This window comes from Cervus canadensis, chromosome 9, assembly GCF_019320065.1.
Source record: "Cervus canadensis isolate Bull #8, Minnesota chromosome 9, ASM1932006v1, whole genome shotgun sequence".
In the NCBI taxonomy this organism is placed as follows: domain Eukaryota; kingdom Metazoa; phylum Chordata; class Mammalia; order Artiodactyla; family Cervidae; genus Cervus; species Cervus canadensis.
This window is the reverse complement of record NC_057394.1, coordinates 64530921-64556869: the sequence shown is the minus strand read 5'-3', so window position 1 is coordinate 64556869 and position 25949 is coordinate 64530921. Positions and strand designations below refer to the sequence as shown.

At 36.4% G+C, this 25949-nt stretch overlaps 2 protein-coding genes and 1 non-coding gene across 10 annotated transcripts in view; 2 read left to right on the top strand and 1 right to left on the bottom strand.

Moving 5' to 3' along the window:
- The window catches only part of CPB2 (carboxypeptidase B2), a 52802-nt gene extending 43621 nt beyond the window's left edge, over window positions 1-9181 (top strand). Inside the window, exons 9-11 of the mRNA XM_043477853.1 lie at window positions 434-636; window positions 4350-4437; window positions 8838-9181. Coding sequence (XP_043333788.1) covers window positions 434-636; window positions 4350-4437; window positions 8838-9022 — 476 coding nt within the window. The 3' untranslated portion in view covers window positions 9023-9181. The remainder of the gene's footprint in view (window positions 1-433; window positions 637-4349; window positions 4438-8837) is intronic.
- A 639-nt stretch (window positions 9182-9820) lies between these two features.
- ZC3H13 (zinc finger CCCH-type containing 13) overlaps window positions 9821-25949 on the top strand; it is a 98535-nt gene continuing 82406 nt past the window's right edge. For 5 of the 8 annotated variants that reach the window (XM_043477615.1, XM_043477614.1, XM_043477613.1 and 2 more), the window contains exons 1-4: window positions 9821-10177; window positions 15942-16067; window positions 16376-16485; window positions 19143-19254. In XM_043477615.1, coding sequence (XP_043333550.1) covers window positions 15951-16067; window positions 16376-16485; window positions 19143-19254 — 339 coding nt within the window. In that variant the 5' untranslated portion in view covers window positions 9821-10177; window positions 15942-15950. Of the gene's footprint in view, window positions 10178-15941; window positions 16068-16375; window positions 16486-19142; window positions 19255-25949 lie in introns of those variants that run through there. The other 3 variants (XM_043477611.1, XM_043477616.1, XM_043477617.1) reach the window with 3 other exon arrangements.
- Window positions 12479-12551, bottom strand: TRNAE-UUC. The gene has a single exon. It is a non-coding gene; the product is annotated as a tRNA-Glu (tRNA).

The window sequence follows — 25949 nt, the reverse complement described above, 5'->3', positions numbered from 1 at the left end:
CTGCCCTTAGGCCACAACTGGTGGATTGTTTGCTCTGAGGGCATATAAATTTTGAATTCAAAATAAACACAGACAACATTTTTAAAAATAATTATTTATTTATTTGGCTGCTGGGTCTTCATTGTCTCATGAAGGATCTTCAGGCTTCATTGTGGCATGTTGTTTCTCTGTTTTTCCTTGTTTTTAGTTTACTTATGTGAACTCTTAGTTGCTGCATGTGGGATCTAGTTCCCTGACCAGGGACTGAACTCCAGGCCCCCTACATTGGGAGTACAGAGCATCGATGACATTGTCACAAACACGTTTAGAGCGCTCAAGCAAATCCGTTTATCTAAAAATGTTACACCCTAGATATTAGGAGAATACATTGCCAGGGAGATCACAAATAGGAAGTGTAGCCCCTTATAACTCCACTCCATCCATTTCACTCCAGGGGAGGGCGCCTCAAGTAACTCGTGCTCACAAGTCTACTGTGGAACTTACCCTGAATCGGAACCAGAAGTGAAGGCGGTGGCTGATTTCTTGAGAAGAAATATCAAGCACATTAAAGCTTACATCAGCATGCATTCCTACTCCCAGAAGATAGTGTTTCCATATTCCTACAGCCGAAGCAGAAGCAAAGACCATGAGGAACTGGTAAGTGCTGCTTAATTCATTTTTTTGTTAGCATTTCATAAGTAAAATAATACTTAGTTCAAGAATCGAAAACTGTGGGGGAAACTATTCTCCCATAGAGTACGAAGTGGGATAGATGCTTTCTATCTTGATCAAACTCTTTTGAGAGTCACCCTGGGTCAGGGTTCATTGAGAGACTGTAAAGAACTGAGCCTTCCTTTGAGGACATGAACTTCTGTCCAGCAGAGGGGCTACCTAGGAAAGCGTCAGACAAGCTCTTGGGATGTCAGGAGGGAACCAGTCCACCTTGACCTGACCTACATATGAAGCCAAGGACAAGACTTTCTGGAATTATCGGTCTGTTTGTGGTGGCTAGTTTTCTATGGCAGCCTGCCACAGGTCAAGTCTTAGCACAATACTTACTGATCTGATATTAGCATTGGGAATTGTTTTTACACTGACCTCCCTTACTTGCAGGGATTTGGTCCTATTAAAAGCAACTCCAATTTCAGCATTGAGGCAAGATCATCCCTCCTTTTTGGAATGCAATGGATGGTACAGTGAGTTCAAAGAGGACTTACACAGATACTACTCCCTCAACCACTTTTTGGCCGCAGATATTCTATGCTTGGGTAAGATGGCAAAAGATGAGGATGCAAGGGTTCTTGATGGACTGTGGCTAGGTTTGAGCAAATCATCACCCCAGATGCTCTCTAGTCAATGGAAGTGCTATGGCAACATTCCAGTTCTTGGCCAAGGTCTTATCTTTATGTAGTGGTTTATTTCTCATTGACTTGTTTTGTCCTGGTTCTCTTAACAGAATAAACTATAGCCATGTTAGGGGCTAGCGATTCCTGATGACAAATGTAAAGTTATTTGCAGTTGCTAAAAATAACTCCTTTAGAATAGAAACATACTTGATACTTAGGATTCCTTTTTCTTCTCAAGGGAAAATTTTTAAGGAAAGCTCCTTGATTGGTGATTGAAGAAGTGAGAGGGTATTTGTCATGATCTGGAAATAGATTTAATGTGATTTTGAGTTATTTTTGGACTGCTGTTATCACAAATGTTTGTTGAGTTATTACATGTAAAATACTGTTCAATGGACACTGAAAGAAGCATTGGGTAGGGCTCTGCCCTTTAAGAGAATGTTATATGGTTAGAGAGCTCAGCCACTAGCAAATGTTACAGATTGCTATACTCTAAGGCAGTGGTCCCCAACCTTTTTGGCACCAGGGATCTGTGGGGGGGATAGTTTTGGGGTGATTCAATCATGTTATTATGCCGCTGCTGATCTGACAGGAGGTGGAGCTTAGGCTGTAGTGTGAGTGATGGGGAGGAGCTGTAAATACAGGTGAACTTTCACTAGCCTGCCTGCCGCTCGCCTCCTCCTGTGTGGCCTGGTTCTACTCTGTGATCCGGAGGTTGGTGACCCTGCTCTATAGTATGAAAAGTGAAAGTGTTAGTTACTCAGTCGTCTTTGACTCTTGGCGACCCCATGGACTGTGGTCCTCCAGGCTCTTCTGTCCATAGAATTCTCCAGCCAAGAATACTGGGAAGGATAGCCATTCCCTTCTTCAAGGGAATAACTATTCTGTAAGTGGCACAGATGGTACAACTCCCTTCTGACTGCGATAGATAAGGGTGGCCTTATTAATTCATTCAGAGGGAAAGAGACAAGTGAGGGGATAAAGTCTCCACCTTGAGGACTTATAATGGCATCCGGTCCCATCACTTCATGGCAAATAGCTGGGGAAACAGTGGAAACAGTGACTGACTTTATTTTGGGGGGCTCCAAAATCACTGCAGATGGTGATTGCAGCCATGAAATTAAAAGATGCTCACTCCTTGGAAGGAAAGTTCTGACCAACCTAGACAGCATATTAAAAAGCAGAGACATTACTTTGTCAAAAAAGGTCCGTCTAGTCAAGGCTATGGTTTTTCCAGTGGTCATGTATGGATGTGAGAGTTGGACTATAAAGAAAGCTGAGCACCAAAGAATTGATGCTTTTGAACTGTGGTGTTGGAGAAGACTCTTGAGTCCCTTGGACTGCAAGGAGATCCAACCAGTCCATCCTAAAGAAGATCAGTCCTGGGTGTTCATTGGAAGGACTGATGCTGAAGCTGAAACTCCAATACTTTGGACACCTGATGCGAAGAGCTGACTCATTTGAAAAGACTCTGATGCTGGGAAAGATTGAGGGTAGGAGGAGAAAGGGGTGACAGAGGATGAGATGGTTGGATGGCATCACTGACTCAATGGACATGGGTTTGGGTGGACTCCGGGAGTTGGTGATGGACAGGGAGGCCTGGCGTGCTGCGATTCATGGGGTCACAAAGAGTCAGACACGACTGAGCGACGGAACTGAACTGAACTGAAGATGTAATGTACTATAAAGAAGGAATGGTAAAGTGCTAGTGAAGTCAAGAACCAGGTACAGTTTCAGACAATACTGAAAGACAGGATTTCTATAAGTGGACAGGGAAGAGAAGAATCTCTAAGCAGAGACCACAGCTTCCCCACAGGAATTACGTTCAGGGGAATGTAGGGGCAAGAAAAGGAAGCTGATCCCTCAGAGAGCATATGAGGTCCATTTGTGCAGAACAGGTAGCTTGTTTGAACGTCAGAATAAATCTACATTTTATTCTGTAGATCATGTGGTTCCATTAAAACTTATTGTGAGCAGGGGGTGACGCAGCATCACATCCACTGATATTCCTTGGGGTCATTCAAAGGAGCAACAGTAAATACTATAATGCTAGTGCCAGTTTCAGAAAAGATCTGCATAAGCTGGAAACAAAAATAACAGAACAGGGAATTTAGTTACCATCTTGCTGCACTCCAGGGATATAATCTTTTTTATTAGATGAGTTTTTGCACATTTTACACAAAAAAAGAAAGAGCTTGTGAGAAGGATGAGGAGGGAATCATTCATACCTGAGATGTGCATATTGTTTAGAGAAGCTGAGTTTAAAGCTCGGTGATAATTTTGCCTAGTTATTTGTCTTTGCAATGTAGTTATATTTTGTCTTACAGTATAACTTTGTTATGTATGCTTTGTTTTACAAAATTAATGAATTCCTTAAAAAGGCATGTGAGAATTCCTTTTTCTTCAAATTAAATAAAAATTTAATTATATTGGAAGGATCTGTGTTTGTAGCCACCCAACTGTGGTTTCCATAAAGAGAAAAACATTTTTAAAAGTTAATTTATTCTTCTCAATTTACCTTTTGGATAAATGCAGATTTTTCATTATACCATTTTCCCTCAGCTTTAGTGATATATAACTTTTAATTTTGTGTAAATTTAACATGTACAATGTCATTATTTATACATATATATATTGTGAAATGATCACAATAAAGTTAATTAATACATTCATCACCTCACATAATTCTTTTTTCTTTTGTGGTGAGAACCCTTAATATCTATTCTCTTAGCAACTTTCAAGTATATAAAACAGTATTGTTAACTAGAGTCATCAGACTGTATTTTAGATCCTCAGAAATTATTCACCATATAACTGGAAGTTTGTATCCTCTGACCAGTATCTCCATTTTCTTCCCACCTCTACCCCAGCCCCTGACAACAACCATTTTGCTATTTCTTCATATCTACAGCCTGATTCAGTTACTATATGGCTGGTTTTTTTTTTTTTTTTTTTTTAGAAACTTGTACCTGTCTTGTTTTAAAGCTGCACATTAACTGAAATTCCATATTCTGTTGATTTCAGTCTCTAGTGGCCAGAGAAGCAGTCTATGCTATAGGGAATATTGATAGAAACATCAGATATACACACGGCAGTGGCTCAGAAAGTTTATGTAAGTATCTCTTCTTCAGATCTTGGGGGACTGTGAGGTACTAAAGAAATTTGTGTTTGGTTTTTCTGGGTGGATTTAATTTTTCTAACTGAAATCTTTTAAAACATGGTCACACATAAAACAATTGGATTATACCAACTGGAAATGGAAGAATAATAGCTATGACATTGTTGAACAAAGCTACATTAATATACATACTAGAAAGGAACCAAAATGATACTTAAGAAATTATGCTCTTTCCTATACAGTAGGGATTATAGAATTGGTATCACATTAGTTGACTGAAACAGAAAAAGTCATACAAGTTCAAAAGAACGTTTAAGGTGTCCAAGGCCACCATGTAAGGTTGTGCAGGTTGAACACTGTATAAATCTAGGAATGCCATTTAAATGAGACGCTTTTAAGTGACAACCTGTGTCCAAGAGTGCAGCTCATGGCACACGAGTTGAACATCCTTTGTTTATATCACACTGATAAGAACATGTATGTGGCAAGTTCTTAACAAATACCTTAAATTAATCTCTGCTGGAAGGTATTTATTGAGGGATTCCTTTGTATCCACAGAGGGAATAACAAACAATTTTTTTGAAACTGGAGGGGGAGACAGGAGAAGAGAAAACAGAAAATAAGCATGTAACAAGCCATCAGCAAACTGTAATCCCCAGGCCAAATTTAGCCCACTGCTTGTTTCTGGATAGCTTGTAAGCTAAGAATGGTTTTTCTACTTCTTAAATGGTTGAAGAAAACCACAAGAAGAATAAGATTTTGTGACATGTGAAAATTACATAACATTCAAATTTCAATGTCCACAAATAGTCTTATTTGAGCACACCACACTCATTCATTTGCATATTGTCTATATAACTTTCATGATAGTAGAATTGAGTAGTTGTGTCATAGACTACATGGCCCTCAAAGCCTAAAATATTAATTATCTGGTTCTTTACAGGAAAAGTTTCCCAATCTCTGATGTAAACAATTAAATAGTAAAATACAGTATAATCCCACTGATAATGAAGAACATAAAATAAGCATATTTGTTGTTGTTCAGTTGCTCAGTCATGTCCAACTCTTTGTGACCCTGTGGACTGCAGCATGCCAGGCCTCCCTGACTTCACTACCTCCCAAAGCTTGCTCAAACTCATGTCTATTGAGTCAGTGATGCCATCCAACCATCTCATCCCCTGTCATCCCCTTCCCCTCCTGCCTTCAATCTTTCCCAGCATCAGGGTCTTTTCCAGTGAGTAAGTGTTTCACATCAGATGGCTAAAGTATTAGAGTTTCAGCTTCAGCATCAGTCCTTCTGATGCATATCCAGGGTTGATTTCTTTTAGGATCTACTGGTTTGATCTCCTTGCAGTCCAAGGGACTCTCAAGAGTCTTCTCCTAAGTAAGCGTATAGGTTTGAAAATGACTGCCAGAGAGAGAGGCAACTTAGCCGAGGTGACCTGGGAACATCTTTCTCAGTAGGTGACATGTCTGTGAGACCTATCCTGCAAGTGGTTGCCAGACAAAGGTGTGGGGAAGAACCAGGGAGTGGGAATGGCATGTGAAAAGGCTTTAAGGCAATATACTTGAAGTCCCAGAATTTCCTTCAACTGGTATGATCTTCAGGGGGGTGACAACATTCATATTCAATAAATTACTTGAGTACATGAGGCTTCATGACCAGAAAGTTGAGAATCTTCCTCTTCCTCCTCAATCATTCCAGACAATCTCAGGACAAACTGAGGCCAGACTGGTCCACATGATATTTCTGTCTCTTGCTGTCACCAGTCTTTCTCTGCCTTTGCTGACCCAGGTCCTTGCTCTGGGCCACAACTTCCTTTCATAAACCACCCCTTTCTTGATTCCCATCATCTTCTCTACTATTGTTCCTTCAGGGCTGGAGGAACTTCTAGAGAAACATCCTGTTTTGATGAAATAATTCCATCTTCATGCATGCATTCATTCAATACAAATCTGTGTGTATGTGTAAGTATAAAAATGTAGTTGGAAGAATAAATGCCAGATATTAATAATAACTATTAGAAATATTTGCTGAATGAGTAACTTAACTAATGCACTGTTGATGAATATTTTTTAGTACTTCAGTAAAGACTTGTGTAATTAATTCAAGTACAGGTATTAGATAGAAGAAAAGTGGCCACTTTGCTTCTTATATGATTGTCTACCTGGAAAACAGTAGGAAATCAACCAAAAATATTATTAACAATCCAAGAGTTGAGTCAGCTGACTGACTATGAACTAAACATATATAAATCTATAACTTACATACCAAAAATAATCAGGAAGAAAATAAATGGAAATAAGTTCCTACTGCCCCCTCCAATATACATGTATACACATGCAGACATGTACATATATAGATACATATGTACATAGATTCATTGTTAAATGTATATTTGTGCACATACACAAATCCAATGATCTCGATGAAAAACTTAGAAAACTTTACTGGTGTACACACATGAAGACAAAATGAGAAACCTACTGTTTTTTGAGTGGGAAAGCAATATAAAAAAAAGTGCCAATCATCCTAAATTAGTTTGTGTATTTAATGCAGCCCAATGAGCACTTAAATAACTTTGAACTTCATTTATTTATTTGTTTTTAATTTTTTGGCTGTGCCTCATGGCACGAGGGATCTTGGTTCCCTGATCAGGGATCAATCCTGTACCCCCAGTGGTGGAAAAGTGGAGTATTACACACTTGACTACCAGGGAAGTTCTTGAGCTTTATTTGAAAAAATACACTTGGTAGAAGAGCTTGTAAAATTCTGAAAAATAAGACTAATAAGAATCTGCTCCAACCAAGTATTAAAACAGGTTACAAACCTGTTACAGTGTTGTTTTAATTATAGTAATTATAAAGAAACAAAGAAGCAATTGTGTATAAATAAGAATGTTCATTGTAAAGGCACTCAGCCTGGAAGAGACAGATCAATAGTGAGGGAATAGCAAGGACAAAAAGACAGATACACAACATCTAGTATCTCATAAAGAAGGCACTTCAAACAGTTAAGAATGTTCAATTATTAGGGTTAGAAAAAGGGGTAAGTTGCTTAGGAAAAAAAACTGTATTTGGATTACTAACATGTCTTTCTCCAAAATAAATTCCAGATACATGAAATATTTTAGTATAAAAACCTGGCCATAAACCAAACTGAAAGCTAAATTACCAAATAAAACAAAAAATTCTCCACATATTACAGAAGGCTAAGAACATAAATGCTGTTTTGTAAGTAATCTATAAAATGAATCAAGAAAAATGAACAAAGAAAATGGATAAAAAAATATAAAGATGTACAATATATCAAAATGTCCAAATCACTGACAAACACAAAGTAAGACAATTTGATATTATTTTTCACCCATAAAATTGCCAGAAATGTATGATTCCCACAGATGGTATGGTAAGGGGAAGTGGACATATTCATACCCGGCTAACTGCAAGGAGATCCAACCAGTCCATCCTAAAGGAGATCAGTCCTGGGTGTTCATTGGAAGGACTGACGCTGAAGCTGAAACTCCAATACTTTGGCCATCTGATGTGAAGAGTTGACTCCTTGGAAAAGACCCTGATGCTGGGAGGGATTGGGGACAGGAGGAGAAGGTGACGACAGAAGATGAGATGGCTGGATGGCATCACTTTGAGTAGACTCCGGGAGCTGGTGATGGACAGGGAGGATTGGCGTGCTGCAGTTCATGGGGTCACAAAGAGTCAGACACGACTGAGCGACTGAACTGAACTGAACTGAACTGAACTGAATGGAGGTATAGATTGCACCATTCTTTTGAAGGCTATTTGGCAACACGTAGCTCATCAGTGAAAAGTGCATACCCTTAGTCTAGAGAATCTGCTTCTAGGAAAGAATATTCTCAAGAAACAATGAAGCAATTATGGATAAACAAGGATGTTCATTGTAAAGTTGTTTCTATTAAATAGGAAAAAAACCCTAAAGCTCTCTAGATAAATAATTATTAAAATTAATCACACCAGCTTCACAGAGCAATGCTATGAGATCATTAAAAATGATAAGGTAGATTTGAACCCATTAATACATACAGCTGCTCAGGATAGATTATGTTTAGAAATGTTATTGAACCGCTTGCATAGAATGATCTTATTTATGTAGGAAAAAAATTATGTTCAAGTATGTACTAGAAAAGAAAGCACTAGAATAAAAACGGTGATCATCACTTCTTGGTAGGGTTACATGGGTAATTTTTCTTTTCTTCCTTAAACTGCTTTCCTTCAATCTCTATTTTCTTCCAGAAACTTTTATAATAATCAGAAAAAAGCAAAGCTATTTTCATTTATAGAAAAAAAAATCCCACCTTATTAGCTAACTCGAAACATCTGTATTTCAGAAAGTAACTTGTTTTTTCTTTTTGTAGATCTAGCTCCTGGAGGTTCAGACGACTGGATCTATGACTTGGGCATCAAGTATTCGTTTACAATTGAACTTCGAGATAAAGGCAAATATGGATTCTTGCTGCCAGAGAGATTCATCAGACCCACGTGTTCAGAAGCTCTGGTTGCTGTCGCTAAAATAGCTTCGCATGTTGTCAGGAATGTTTAATGCCCTTGACTTTTTCACTCTGTTCCCATATTTTAATTTACTGATTCCAGCCAAACCATTGTACCCGTTTCTTTTTGAGTTTTATCAGTAGTTTTGATCAAAGGTTTTCTCATTCCTTGGTTTTGTCAAAGAACAAAATAAACGGTACCTTAAAATTAACGCCCACCAGGGTTTACATTTCTTTTTCTTTTTTTTAATTTGTGAAAGGCTAGGTACTAGGTTTTTCTTGATCCGTGACATTTGCCTAGCCATCTCAAGCAATTTCAGTAACTAACTTCATGCAGAGCATTGTATCCTAAACAAGGAAAGAAGGTTGTTAGAAGTACAGTCAAGATCTCTGCTCCCAATTTACAGTAAATTTCTGCTGGCTCCTTTAAAGACGCAGTCATGCTTGCCTTTTGCGCCATAGTAATAGGCGACAGCTGTTACTGAGAAGGCAGAGGTGCATGAAAAACAAGACAAATACCGCGCGTCTCTCCAGTTCAGCTGCTCAATAAAAACTTTGAGCGAAATGAATGACAGCAGTTATTTCGACAACAAATGTGCCATTCTGCACGTTTACAGTAGCCGTTTATTATTGTAAGAAATTATGTAATAAAATGAGAAATCTCTTCCTCTTAAATTCACTTTAAAAGTGGGAGTTTCTGCTCCCCCGGATTCCCGGTTTCTTCTCCAGGGATTGCAGCTAAAGCACAGATTTGTTGATTTCGCAACACGCCTCGGCGCCAACGTCACGCCCAGGAGGCGTGGCCACAGGGGGCGGAGCCTGCTCTCTGACGACTAATCCGGAGGCCGGAAGTTGCCTCGGTCTTCTGAGGAACAGGGCAAACTCTTGACTTCCGGCGGGGTTTTGAGGCCTCACAGTGTTTTCCTTCTCTTTTCTTACTCTCCAGTCTCTTTCTTTGTTTCTTTTTTTTCCCCTACGTCCCAGGCTGTCTCGATCCTGGCGAAGCGGCGAGCGAGCTCTGCTTCCCAGCCATCCCGGAGTCCCTCGCTAGGCGAGGGCCTGTTCCCGGGGTCCGCGCGCGCACCTCCCTCTCGCCGTCGTCTCCCCGGGGCCGGGCGCGGGGACAGAGAGTCGCCTGCCCCGCTCCTCGGAGCTGAGGCGGCGGTGCCACCTCCGAACTGCGCTTGCGAAAGAAGCTCGGGGAGGAGGTAAGCTTGAATCCTGTGAATTGGTGTGGGTACCGGGGGGAAAGGGGTTGGTTGGACGGGCCCGGGATGGCGAGGCCCAAGCGGTCCTCCATCCTGCTTGGGTCACGCCGGGCTTCTAAGCCCTCCTTGAGCGCCCCACCCTTAACGCTGCAGAAGAGCCTTGTGCTCGTGACGGTTTCTCGCTGTCATCCTGAGGTGTTCTCAGGCGCGTTTGCCTGAGGGGGCAAATGAATTCAGACGGAAAACTTTGCTAGGTCACTACCATTTACTGTGAGCCTGGAAACTCGTGCGTGGTATTCGCATTTGTGTGAGATGGAAGGGTGCCGGAATATGGTCACGGGTTCCCCAGACCTCTTAGGGAAAGGTATCTTTACTTTTGGTTATATTTGGGCTTGCTTATTTCCCGGCAGTGATAACGACTCAACCAACGTTCTCGGAGTTAAGGAGTGCTACTTGTCTTCACAGTCCCTCGGTAGTTACTTTTGGCAGCTATCTGTCAGAAAGGGAAGGCGGGATGAAAGGCGAGGATCAGATGTTTTGGCATCAGCTCTTTCTAAACAGGTGCAAACAATTTATGTGGCTGGAACTTTGGGTTGGTAAGACCGATGCTGTCGCTAAGATATTGTTTGTGGAGCCTAGGTTCAAGCCATTAGGTTTTATTCTGAGATTTTCAGATCATTTGAACTGCTTTGAAAATTGTGGGCGTGCACAGCCTCTTCAGGTTTTTGATTTGTTTTTGAAGAAATAATTTTAAAAGTTTGGAAGGATCTTCACACCTCAAGTTTTCAAAGTTTTGCCAGACATATTGTTGCAGTAAACGCAGATGCTTATGCAGGACAGTTCATTCTTGTGTGGTGCCGGTTATGGGGGTCTCCTTCTGTTTGAATTTACTGACTTTAGAATCTACGCATCAATATTTTGGACAGTTTTGTGGACATATCTCTTGACTTTTCGAATGATTGAGAATCTAATGAAGTATTTAGATAACATGACAATTTCAACAGGAGACTGAGAATGTAGATGCAGGTATGTAGCGATTTGTGTCTGCAAAAATATTTGTGAAAATTTTGTGAAAAATATTGTGACACTAAGACGGGGGATCTGGGAGGATCTAGTTTTGTCAAATGCATGCCTCTTTCTCGCCTCCTAACTATTGGTGTTGTGAAGTGAACATTGACTGCAGATTGTAAGATATTCGCGTTTATCTGATTTGCGTATTTGTAAATGAAAACTAAAATCCCACAGGTGGATGCTGTTTTAATTTCTGTACAAGTTATTGAAAATTTAACAGTCATTGGTGTTAATTTGTATTGTAACATGCACTGACATTTACTTATAGAAAGCAGTTGATTAGCATATTTATTTACAGAATTGGTTTTCAGTGTTAGTCTTTCCTACCTCCCCCACCCCTTGCTCTCCTTTTCCTGTAAAGTTGAGTTGAGCTATTTCAGCAGATATTTAGTAGCAGTTGAAATGTTAACTGGTTGGTTTACAAAGTGTCTTTTATTCTTTGTTTTGGTAGTTTTGTTTGTTGTGTTTCATTTTATAGTAGTTGCCAGCATGGGATATTCTCCCTACATAGTCTTTTTAACAAAATGTGTCTTGCTCACAGCACTAGTGTATTGCCTTCCTTATGCTTGCATGGTCAGTTTAGTTATGACAGTTCTGCTCATAATTCGCTTTTGTTAAGTTGTTTTAGTCTATCCACATATAAGCATTCTGCAAAATTGTTTACAAAAATTCTTTTATTCTAAAATTGTGAAGAAAAAAACTCACAGTATGCATCAAATAAACTTTTTTCTTTCAAAACTTAAGACATAAATATGATGAGATCTTTAACACTTTTAGAGTGCCAGTGGATAGGGATTTATTCTCCTACCTGTTGGTACCAGGAATTCTGTAGCTTTAATTGCTTAATTATTTGAGCGTTTCCTAGTATGGTGCTTCTTATCCAGATTGAAGTGTTTCGTGCTTTCATTTATGCTAGTGGAGGTTGAGATCTCAAAGATGTAATTGTGGATTGAAGTGAGAATACTAGAGCTAATGTTTTATTGAAAGGTTTTAGTTATCAGGCTTCAGAAATAATTGTTTAAAAAGAGGCCCATTTGTGTTTTTCTTTTCTCAAATATTTTTGTAATATGAAGCTATGAATACATTGTGATATTTGTAAGTTTCCGGGGGAAGAAAGACATTTCCCATTTATTAAGACTTTTTGTTGTGTCTTAATAGATTCAAACTTTGTGGCCCTATTTTTTGGTTTTTTTGGTTTTTGGCCACACCTCGTGGCTTGCTTAATCGTAGTTCCCTAGCCAGGAATTGAACCTGGGTCCTTAGCAGTGAAAACGCTGGGTCCTAACCACTGCACCACCAGGGAATTCTCCTGATTTTCTTTTTCAGTTGAAAAAATATTAAAGCTTCTGATATTTATTTCTCTGCAAATGGAGAGGAAAGATAGGAGAATTACTCAATAGACTTTCATCAGTGGCACTGTGGCTCTGATAATGCTGGTGTTTGGGAAAGGCGTGATGATATGAGTGGGAGTGTGATGCCAACTTAAAACTAAAGAATAAATTGAAAACTGAGGGGAAGCCTTCAAAGTCTCTGAAGTAGGGAAGACTTTAATATTTACATTTTAATCTTATTTCTAACTTTTCCCTTATACGTTGAAGCATTTACTTATTGAAGTCTGTTCATATATTAATTGAAAGAGTTTTCCCCTTCTCAGTCAAATCTACATTTTATTCTTTTGTGGTTTGTCTTTCTCTCTGTGCCAAATCTTTAGGATGAAAATTCTAATTCTCACATTATATGCAACCTAATTTTTAATTAATATATATGAGCAAATGCTTTTCTGTTGTATTGTAGGTTGTGTGTGTATATTTAGACAAATAGGATTTAAAATATATTTTAATATTTTTAATGCAAGTTTAAGGCATTTTATCTGTATAAAAATCATAAATGTTTCATAGTAATATTTAGATAATTTGTTGACTAATGATAGAAGTTCCTAGATAGATGATCAGAAAAATTTCTCTATCAATTAGAAAACTTCAATTTCTATTTTTTCCCCACAGGGTTTTTTTTTTTTTTTTTTTTTGACTAGGACCTCCCTGTAACCTAGATCTGTTCCTGAAACTCAGTGTTATTTTAGGCCATGTTTTGGTACTGTTCACTCTCTGAGAGAAGTGACTACGTCTTTACTTCATTGCTCGTCTTCCCTAAGTTGGAAGACTCAGCAGTAGCAGAAGTAAAATCTTGGGATAATCACCCTATAGGTGAATCTTGTAGTACTCGATATCACCTGTGAAAGCTACTTTGTCTCTGTGGGAAGAAACTTTTTTAGAGTCAAGAATACAAAGGGAGGGGTAAGTTTGGATCATTAGTCCTCACTACATTGCAGCCCAAACCCCTTGAAGTCTTCAAAGCTTGTGTTAGGGATGGATATAACATGGGAGAGAAGCTGTGAGACCATGCTTCCCAGCAGTAGGTCAGAGGAAGAGAGGGTCCTGATTCAGGCAACAGGTTATAGGCAGGGAAGAGAGGCAATTAGTATCTGGAGCCCTCAGAAAGACAAGAAAAGAGGTAATAGATGACCAGTGTTTCATGTATACTAAGAAATAGCTTGTTGCCCCAATTGTGGAAAACACTACTGTTGAATTTTTTTTTTTTTTTTGAGGAAGGAAGGTATGTTGGAAGTAGGGTCCGCTTGGGGATAGAGGTTTGGGGGGCAGATATGATCATTTCCTTTGATACTGGAAGGAAAAATGTAAGGTTAGGGTTAGTCATCTTGATGCAGCGTGTTGGGATAGGGTGCCTGTTCCAAAGTTGCAGGTTACTAGAAATAGCTAATCAACTTTTAGAACACATTCCTTTTTAAGTTATTAATGTTTTTGAATTAGTGAATGTGAATTTCAGTGTATGCCTATATATTTTTATAGTAACAGATGATGAAATTTTAAAAATTTGTTTATCTTGTTGCATATTTATTTCTTATTGAATCTGTTATAAATTATAAAAATGTTGTTTTTCTCAGTTAATCAAAGCTCTAGATTTTCTAGATCTTTTTCAACTCCACTTACACTTATCTTGGCTTTTAGTTCTTTATATTCAGTGAGTCAAATGTATGTATGGAATTTACCCAGCTTTTCCTTTATAAATTCACATTAGGACTGAGAATGAGCTCAGGAAAAGTTAAATCAAAGATGATAATAATCACTGTTGTGTGGAGGGTGAAGAACGTTTGATACATAAGTGATTTTATGTTGAACAGATTCTTGTTCACTTATGTGGATGCTCTACATAATTTTTAAAAATTTGTAATTAAAGTTACTTTCTAACTTTTTTGAATCACTAAAAATTGATTCTAACCCTAACTAATGGTTGCATTGTATATTAGAAAATAATCATACATATTTCCATTTTAAAAACTACCATATTGTATCATATCATATATTTTTCTTTTGGTTCATTATCTGTTAGTTTGTCAACTGTTGTCCTTATTCTTTGGACCTTTTTAAAATGTGACTTGACAAGAAGTATCTAACTGGACCAAACATTGTTTATAATTTTTTAAAATAAGTTTTGATTCTGTTCCACCGTGATTTAACTTCCTTGCAAGTCATGGGACCTTACTTTGAATCACAGTAACAAACATTGTGAACTTTATAGAGACCAGTTCTTTACGAAATGGAGTTTTTACTTCTTTAGCTGACATCATTCATTCTGGTAGCGTTTGCCTACTAACAAAATTTCAACTAATGTTTAGTGTATGAAGTGTGATATGGTTGGTTCCTTTTCTTTCTCTTAGGCCATTCTTGCCCTCTTCCCGCAGTAGTATACCATCTAGATTATTCTAGGTCTAGAATTTAAGGTTGTTTTCTAATATTTATCATAGTGCTTTTATCTGATATTTTCATTTCCAGTTGAATCACCTGATTGTATATTTTAGTTTCTAATATTTTATTTGCTTTTGTAAAATATTTTCATAATTTCTTTTCTTGTTACTAATAATGGTGAAATAGCCTGTTTATTTCTTGTAGCACCTTTGGCTTTTATGTCAGTGCAGTATAGATTATCAAAACATCTTCACTGTTTCTAGTTCATTCATCCTGTCCTATTTTGAAAGAAAGTCATTTAACAATATTGAGGGGTGGTTTTCTGTTTTTTATAATACTGCAAAAGAGTATTCCTGATTGTACTGTTCATCTTTGGCTTGTGTAAAACAAAGAAAATACTTAAAATTTTCTCCCAGGCTGATTTTTGGGGATGTACCTGATGTTATCACTTAAGTTGTATAAAACACAATTTCTACTCTAAAATTCTTAGCTGAAGAAATTTTTGGCATAGCTTTCTTTTCCAGTAGACCAGTTGATGGAGAATGATAGCACACTTTTTCTTTAAAAGATAACTACTAAATTTTGAAACAGCTTTTATAACGAACTTAGAAACTTTTTTATAGTGTTTTCTGAAATTGAATATACTATGGAAACTGTTTGAGTAGAATCTTATTCATTCTGTAGAAGAGGTAAAATTCTAGCCCAAAAGAATCAAAGTCCTAATAAAGTAACTAACAAGTTGTGTCTTAGAAGATAGTTTCTTCTGTTCCTCTGTTTACTTGTGACCTCTCCTATGTCTTTTTTCCTTCTGAGAAAAATCCCTTGTAATTTTATAGTGTTATCTACCCTCTTATTTACTTGTAAGTTATTGGCTCAAATATTTAAAACTGAACAATTTTACAGTTTGCCTCTCTCTTTTTTGGTTAAAGTAGTACAAAATGTCAAAAATTAGAAGGAAGGTCACTGTGGAAAATACCAAGACCATATCTGATAGCACATCCCGAAGACCCAGTGTATTTGAAAGGCTTGGACCCAGCACTGGCAGTACAGCAGAGGTGAGTTGTCACTAGTATAGTCACAGGGGTTCTCTTAAATTACTGTTCTTTAGATCTTTATTTATATCACAAAAGTGAATAGGGTGTTGTAGGGATATTGGTTAAATGTGTTTCATAGCAAAGGAGTGAGATGGGCATTAGGGTTTATGGGCCTCTTTTTCCTGATGTTTTCATTATTTGGGGAGTAATGTATCTCAGGTTAGCTGGATTTTTGATAGCATTTATTTTAATTTTGTCCCACTAGCATTTTTTTTCCAGAAATAAATATGACTAAATATGAAATTCACATAGTAATATCTGTCTCTTAGACACAGTGCCGTAACTGGCTGAAGACTGGCAACTGCCTCTATGGAAACACATGTAGATTCGTACATGGCCCTTCACCCCGTGGTAAAGGTTATAGCAGCAATTATAGAAGGTAAATTGAGAACTTTGAATTGTTCTTATGCTATTAGAAGATGGCTGTTGTAATTTTTTTTTTTTGGCTTTTGTAATTTATCTAGTATAAAATTTGAAATACTGCCATATATTTGGTCAGATTTTCTATTTGGTGGTAGTCTTATTAGTAGTCAAGATTGACAAGATTATTTTAGTTGTTAATTTCAAGATTAATAAAAATATTTGCTTTAAAATTTATTTGCTCAAAAAGTTATTTTTGTAATATATGTATGGCTTACTTTCATGCCCTGCTCCCCAGTTATATATGTTAAAATGCTGTTTAAGATGGCAGAATTTCATGGATTTGTTTTTAGTGAGGAGAGACTACTTTCAACTCTTGAAATAGTAAAATTTAAATAGGATATAATTTTTAGCTTTTTAAGATGTTCAAAATTAAAAACTTCATTGCAAAAAATAATCTAATGCAAGCTTCATAGGTTAAAAAACATTTGCCAAATCTCTTATCACAATATACTGAGGTAGATGAAAGTATGTATTTATATGTGGATAAGTATACTACCTATTTAGAATGTCGGTTTGCCTTTAATAAAGGCATGGCTAAATTAGACCTTCCTAATAAAAATCTTTTACTTTTCTTTCGGCTCCCTCATGATGATTTTGTTATGGTGTTTAAAGATGTCACATACATAAAGATTGTCACAAAAGAGTTTAAACTTGATTTGTAAACAGCTAATTTACCTAGTCTTAAAATTGGATGTGCTGATTGCTTTGGCTTCAGCATCAGTATAAAAACTGCACATTAACCTTTAGAGGTGTGTTTTTTAATGGGGTGAATTTTTGTGTATGTGTACTGAGTTTGAAGTTTAATACAATTTAAAATTCAAACCCTTAACATTAGCTGATTTTCTGTTCACTTAAATGTTACACATTTTAGTTTATTTGTGATGCTGAATACTCTGTTTTATTTGTAATTTAGATTGTCATCTGTCCTTTCTGTCAATGTGGGAAAATTAATCTTTATAAGTTTAATACCTGTAAAGACATATCTGGGGAAACTGTTACAGTAATTTTAATGTCTTGCTTATATTACTGTATTTTTAATACATGCTTTATTTCATCTTTGACTTTTATTATCAACTTACTCAGAATTTTTATACAAATGGTTGTAAGGAAAATGGGCGTAGAAATTTGTCTAAAATGGAAAAAAGTAGTGTCATTACTAGATGTAGAATAAAGAATTTCTGTTATAATTTTGCTGTTTTGTGCATTTTTCCCCTAATAACTTTCTTTGTATTTGTGTATTTTCCCATTTTTTTGTAAGGAAGGAAGAAAAATATAATTCATAATGTGATTCAAAGATGAAAAGCATTGTGTTTCAGAAATACTTGTTTAGTCACAAATCATTTAAGTCACTGAGTGTTTATATGGAGAATTCTGTTAGGTACTATTTAGGATAGAAACAAGTTATCATAAACTGTCTTATTACATAAAGGAAACTAGGAAATGTAAAATTGACATGTGCACCATAATTATAATTTAAAGCATTTAAGTGCTGGTTCTTAATAAGAAATTCCATTTATTAGTTCAGCTTTAACTATTAAAACATTTAATATAGATCTATAAATTGAGCATGTAAATGTAAATGTTATGAGATGCCTTAAGAAGAATTGACTGAAATTATTTTTTCACTAACCATGTGATTTGTATTAGTGATTGATAAAGGAGTTGATTGATCAACTATTACTTGAAATAGATGTGAATATTTATGTAATTTGTTTATATCTTTTAAAAATATTATACATAGTATTCTTTGGTGGCTAAAGAGGGCCATAGCATTTCTTAATAATTCTTGCCCTCTTTTAATGGTGCTCTAGGAATATTTTTTAAGGCAGTGTGTTTTCTGTCTCTACTTTGTTTTTCTCCTTAGTGATGGTGTGAAAATAATTGAACAACCATTTATCAAATGGCTAGTATAAATTATGAAGCTTTACCAGTATTGAATATAAATATGTGTATTTTTTCTAATTAAAACCAGTCCATAGCAAAGTATAAAATCTTACTTTGTATAAGTATAAAAAGTATAAAATTCAAATCTTACTTCGAATTTTTCAACTGCTTTTTTTCTGAAATAATTTCAAATTTAAGAACAATTAAGAATAACATTAAAAATTTCTATATTTGCTTTGATTCTTGAGATGCATAAAATATTTTCATAGTTGTTGATGTTGCATCTAACCACATACATGTGTAAATAATATTGTTGTTTCTAGATTAATTTTGCAGTGTTGTGGTTTAAAACTTTACCTTCCTACTGTTTGCTTTCAAATATAACTAGTATATTTATGTGATTAATAGAAGAACAAACTGTTAATGACAAATTCCTTTCTCTTAGCTCATGTATAGTTTCTTATTAATGTTACCAGCACCTGCCACTCCATGGAATTTTAATGTATGCATTTTGATTGGTATTGGGAGAAAACTTGTAAGTGATGCTCATATTTTTTATATATTAATGTTTAAGCTGAAATTTACTTTTCTGAACTTTAGGAGTCATGGATAGTAGAAAAATTAGAGTTTTGTAGGGTTATTTCTGTAAATATATTCTTATGAAATGTTATATAAATATAGATTTTTGTTGTTTTTTTTTTTTGTTTGTTTTTGTTTTTTGGTTTAAAGGTCACCAGAAAGACCTACAGGGGATCTTAGAGAAAGAATGAAGAACAAGCGCCAAGATGTGGACTCTGAGTCCCAGAAACGAAATACAGAGGAGTCATCCTCACCTGTTAGGGTAGGAATGAACTTCCTGAAACAAAGTTAAATTTTAGTAGTGATTTATTATATATGTTCTATTTTAAATATTATCTTATGTGCTAAATATATGGTAAGTGTGTAATATTACATTGTCATGTTCTATATGGATAATGTAGAGGAAAAAAGTCCTCTGGGAAAATTCATAATTTCACCATTTTGGTTCTTGGTTAAGATGATGGGAACTGGTTGGCAGAGCACCAGCTGCACTTCATGGGATTTCTGTACCTTAGTGGACATCATGAATATCTAAATGTATTCTTAAGTTTTCAGAATTTAACCAGCCATCAGTTCCTGTCTACTTCCAAGAAAGACTGAAAGGCTTGCAGTAGAACACTTTTAAATTAAAACAGTGAAGGCAAGGCATGGTGGTGGCAGAAACAGAACTATGATCACAGAATTTAGTGTGAATTTCCTGCCAGTGAAATGAAAAGAGAGCACAGTTTATGATGTAGTTTATTGATTAAAAGAAAATATAGATGTTTGTCAGGAATGGAAATTTCCCAGAAGTAAATATTTTTAAAAGAAATTTATCATGCTCTTGTGTGTGCATTTGCAACAAATTTATAGAGATATAGTTCACCCATTTAAAGTGTACACTTGGTGGTTTTTCATAAATTCACAAGAGTCCTATATCCATCACCACAGTCAGTTTTAGAATAATTTTATCACCCCAGAAAGAAAACCCCATACCCTTTAGTGATCATTTCCCTGGCCCCTCAATTGACCACCAGCCTTAGGCAACTGCTGTTCCAGTTAGACTGTCACATAGACTTGCCTGTTCTGGTTATTTCATATAAATAGAGTCATACAGCATGCAGGTTTTTCTTTGTGACTGGCTTCTTTGACTTAGTGTAGTGTTTTCAAGGCTCATGAAAGCTTATGGGATGTAGCAGTATTTCATTCTTTGTTTTTGCCAAACAACAATCCATTGTATTGATATATCACTTTCTGTCTATCCATTCATTGGTTGGTGAATATTTGGATTGTTTCTGCAGTTTGGCTCTTATGAATAATGCTGTTATGAACATTGGTATGCAGGTTTTTGCGTGGCCATGTGTTTTCATTTCTCTTGAGTTTATGTCTGGGAGTGAGATTGCTGAGTCATATGGTAACTCTATTTAACCTTTCAAGGAATTGCTGGGATGTTTTCCAAAGCAGCTGTGCCATTTTAAATCCTTAGAGCAGTGTGTGAGATTCTAACATTCCACATCCTTGCCAACATTTGTTATCTAACTTTTTGATATAGCTGTTTTATTGGTAATGTCATTGTAGTTTTGACTTATATTTCTCTGATTGTTAGTGATGTTGAATATTTTCTTGTGTGCTTATTGGCCATTTGTTTATCTTCTTTGGAGAAATGTTCAGAACCTGTGTCCATTTTTAGATTGGGTTATCTTTTTATTGTTGATTTGTAAGAATTCCTTATGTATTTTGGATCCAAGTCCCTTATATATACAGTTTGCAGAAATATTCTTCTATGGGTTGTGTTTTCATGTTCTTGATGGTGTCCTTTAAAACACAAATGTTTTTAATTTGATGAAATCCAATTTATATTTTTGTTGTTACTTCTGCTTTTGGTGTCACATTTAAGAAACTGTTGTCTGAGTCAAGATCAGAAAGATTTATGCTTGTTTTCTTCAAAGAATCTTAGAGTTTTAGTTCTTGCATTTAAATCTTTGATCCATTTTGAGTTAATTTTTATTGGGTTGACCAGAAAGTTCATTCGGGTTTTTCCAGAGGTGTTATGGAAAAACACAAGCTTACTTTTTGGCCAACCCTTTTTTTATGGTGTGAGAGAAGGGCTCAGCCTCATTCTTTTGCATATGGATATCTAGTTGTCTTATTATAGCCTTTTTATGAAAGTTACTGAATTGTTTAAGCAGCAACCTCTTTGATAGTTTTAGATACATAGAAGCTTTCTTATGGCTGTTTTGATCCTGAAAAAAAAGCTATGTCATAATTTTATATTGTAGCTTGTAAAGACTTATCTTTGGGGACTTGAATATAGTCGTAAGTATGTAGTTTTCTAATGTCTGATGTGATATGTAAAGCCATTTTAGAAATCTCACATGGTAGTTCTCGGCTGGTGATATGTATCAAAATTCTTTCGGAGGCGAGATGGTCTTTTTAAAACACGCATACAGATACTCTACCCTTAATCTGCTGCATCAGAATTTCTGGGTAGGAGCTGAGCAAGCTGTGTATTACATATGTAAGGGACTTGGATCTAAAATATATAAAGAATAATGAAATGTATCTGGATAATGAATGGATGCTGTGGTTTGCTGGTAAATGTTTGACAATCGCTCAGGAAAAAAAAAAAAATTGTAGGATTTACCAGTTTCTTTGGTGTACATACTCCCATCATGGTTAGTTTCAAGCTACTAAAATGGTATCATTGAGTACAGAGTTGGAAAGTGTGGGAATACACACACACACACACACACACACAATAAACCACAAGAGAAAATATACTAAAATATTTAGGAAGTGAGTTTTGAATAATTATTGCCTTTGTTTTTAATATTACTTACTTAATTGTTAGTTTATATGATGTAATTTTTAATTACAGCTTGTACATTCCTAAAAATTTAACAGTTGCCTCTTATGAATCAATGTGAGCTGGCTCTAGCATACCATTAGGTGGATTGTACTTAATATCAAGGGCAGACATCTAGAATTCATATTCTGAACATATTACTTTAGGAATTACTATTCAATGCTACTGTCATTTTTCTTATCTGTAAAATGGAGGTGATATCCATATTATTGTGTTACTGTGAAGAAAATATATGTAAGTCAAGTAACATGACTGACTATGATGACAGCTTAATAAGTGGTATGTTCTTGTATAAGAATAGCTCTTTAGCTTTTTCTCTCTAATATAGTTTGAGGCTGTTAATAGACGGATATCAACATTGGAGGTTTAGGTTTTTAATAGATACCTAAATGTAAGTAGTTGTTGATTGTAAAAGTTTATATGTTCATATCATTTTAGTAGACAGCAAAGTTGCTATTTTGTTAAGAAATTCAAAACCTGATTCTTGCTTTTCCATGATGAGAAAGCCCTCAAAGACACTGAGCTTCATGCACACCTAAGGGATAAAGTCTCAAGATTCACAAGTAGTCAGGTTTTAGGGAAATCACTATCTAAATTTAGAGAAAACTGTTAATAAGTTTGGATGCCAGGTATTAATTATATTGAGTTACATATCTGGCTTGAAAACACGTGCTGATCATTTCTGTGATACATTCCCTACATGTGTGACTCTTGATCTTCACATGATGAATTTCTATGGGCAAATCAGATGAGGTTTAGGTGGGGGCAACTATAGCAGATAACATAGCATAACTAAAATAGCATGTGTGTGGTTTTCCACAAACTGTGATTCCACTGCTTCTCTGTCACTGGTCTCAACTCCAATGTGTGTGAATTATGAGGTTGATACACCCTGATTTTGTGGAGAGACAAATTCATAGACTCTAATTCTATGGACTGTAGTAGTGTTAGAGAGATGAGCAAAGCTCACAATGGAGGGGAAAAAATAGCTGCCTGGGGAAGCATAGTACACTTCAGAGAGAAATGACATTTGCAATGAGTATTGAAGAATAGATGGAGGGGAGAAGTGAAAGTCTAGGAAGAGAAAGAAAACCAACACAAGAACAATATGGGGTTTTAAAGGACTGGTGTGTTTGAGGACCTATGAAACAGAAATAATGCTGTGTGCATGTGAGATGAGGGCTGACGAGATCTGTCTTGTTCACCATTTCACCTCCATACCCTGGAACTAGTAAGGTCACTTATTGAATAAATGAAAAGTGATTCTGATGTGTAGCTAGTGTTGAGAACTCCTGATGACCTCAGGTCTGCGCTCCAGTGGGGCTGTTGAACACTTGAAGTGTAGCTAGTCTAAATTGAGATACACTGTAAGTATAAAAAACATACTGAATTTCAAAGACATAGTATGAAAAGAAAGTCAGATATCTTGTTAATAACTTCTGTGTTGGTTGTGTGTGGTATTGGCAGCATTTTGGACATATTGGCTAGTCTGGGTGATTTAAACCAAACTTAGTACAATGGAACTGAATTTAACATGATGAGAGGCTTATATGAGATAAAGCAGGTAGGATTTGATGATCAAAAGAATGAGTGGAAGGAAGGTGTTAAGTCTAACTACAGGCTTTCCATGCCATTAACCAAGATGGAAAGGAGAGAGAATTGCTTTCTGGCTCTTCTGTACACTCTGCTCATAGCATCACGAACAACTGTTTTTTGACGCAGTTTTCTGTATTTGCACAGACTCTGTTGTGCGATTTTAGAACATTTATGAAGTAATATGTGTATTCTTATGGTGCTGGAAACTTTCACCCAGTCTGTACAGCTTTCCAGACGCCGTAATTGAATTGTGTTTTCCCTAACAGAGGTTTGTTATTTTATGTAATTCGAATACAGAGATAAATAGCTTTGAAAGCCAAATTCTGTTATAGAGTCAGGAGGAATATTTGAGCATTTGTTGATGATTAAGGCGTAAATTGAGAACTAATTTCTAACATGAAGTTTTCTATCTCTGGGATCTGCACCTCCCAGAATGTATACAGAATCATTAGTTTTGCTTCATAGTCCCCTACCAGTTCATTCCTGTTCCCCATTCCTGTCCCCTCACCACCTAAAAAGATTTCCTTGTTCTTTTTCTGCATCTTGATACATCTGCCTAGATGAGAAAGAAGTTTCACTGACTAAGGAAGAACATAGGACTAGATCTGTTACAGAAAGCTGACTCATATAGTGGAGGACTTTAAGTCACAAAGCGTAATTAAAGTTTTATAACTATTCTTAAGTAAGTCTCTTGGCCTTGCTTTTTATCTTTAAAATAAAGATACCTGCACCAATATGTCACAAGTTATAGTGAGAACATAACTAACTGCATATATGTGAAAATTCTTTGGAATTTACATACATGTGAAAAACTTTGGAAAGAATAAAACACAGTAAATGTAAAGCAGGAAGAATAGAGAGTCATCAAATTAAAAATTTGAGAAGTGAATCTATAGGATTAAGTAGAATCTGTGAGTAGTGTTCTTTATTTCAAAGGAAAAGGTTTAGAAGAGAAGGATAAGGGTATAAGTGGAGATACAGTATAGACCACCTGGAGCCTCTTGATGAAAGTGAAAGAGAGTGAAAAAGTTGGCTTAAAACTCAACATTCAAGAAACTTAAGATCATGGCATCTGGTCCCATCACTTCATGGCAAGTAGATGCGGAAACAATGAAGCAGTGAGAGACTTTATTTTTGGGGGGGCTCCAAAATCACTGCAGATGGTGACTGCCGCCATGAAATTAAAAGACTCTTGCTCCTTGGAAGAAAAGTTATGACTGCCTAGACAGCATATTGAAAAGCAGAGATGTTACTTTGCCAACAGAGGTCTGTCTAGTCAAGGCAATGGTTTTTCCAGTGGTCATGTATGGATATGAGAGTTGGACTATAAAGAAAGCTGAGCACTGAAGAATTGATGCATTTGAACTGTGGTGTTGGAGAAGACTCTTGAGAGTCCCTTGGGCTGCAAGGAGATGCAACCAGTCCATCCTAAAGGAGATCAGTCCTGAATATTCATTGGAAGGACTGATGCTGAAGCTGAAACTCCAATACTTCGGCCACCTGATGCAAAGAACTGACTCATTTGAAAAGACCCTGATGCTGGGAAAGACTGAAGGCAGGAGGAGAAGGGGACGACAGAGGATGAGATGATTGGATGGCACCACCAACTCAATGGACATGAGTTTGAGCAAGGTCTGGGAGTTGGTGATGGAGTGGAAGGCCTGGCGTGCTGCAGTCCATGCTGCAGTCCTGCAAAGAGTCAGACAATACTGAGCAACTGAACTGAAGACTTTGATAATGTATAGTACAGGAATGATTATGGTGATTTTTAAGTGTAGATAAAAATGTTCATTTTATATAAAAAATCAGTATGTTTTTAATCTTGCATGACCTGCAAATACATTTTTTGATAGCATTAAAAGGAGTTCCAGTTAGCAAACCTTGGTGTGAAACAACCATTTATTTTGTTCATGGATTCTGTCAGGAAATCAGAAAGGATACAGTAGGCATGACTTACCTCTTCCTTTATGTCTGTAACCTCAGTAAACTACTAGAATGCTGGAGGTGGGAATCATTTGAAAGTTTGTGTACTCACATGTCTGGTTGTGGATGCTGGCAGTCTTCAGTTTCCATGTGGGCCTCTTTGTTTTGGTAGCATAGGATTTTTCTCTGATGGCTAGGAGAGAGCAAAAATCTGGGTGCTAGGTGTGCTTGTTCCTGCTGGATTGGTGTTTCTTTTAGGCCCTCTCAGCTAACAGAGCAAAGAAATATATGTGTGTATACTAACTGGTGTATATGCATATATCTATAAATATTACTAGTAACAGTCTTTATCTGTATTGAGCTAAACATGAGTTCTTACTGATGTCTCTAACTTAATCTAAGACTGCTACTATTCTTTTATTCTTTTTTTCTCTTTTTTTTTTGCTCAAATGTTCCTTCCTTAGCTTGTGGGAGGTTTTTGTATTTGATCCTGAGCTCTTAAAAAGTTTACTGTGAGTAATTTGCAAAGAATAAAATGTATTTAAAGTGTACCATTTGGGTCTCGACAAATGTACACACCTGTATAACCACCA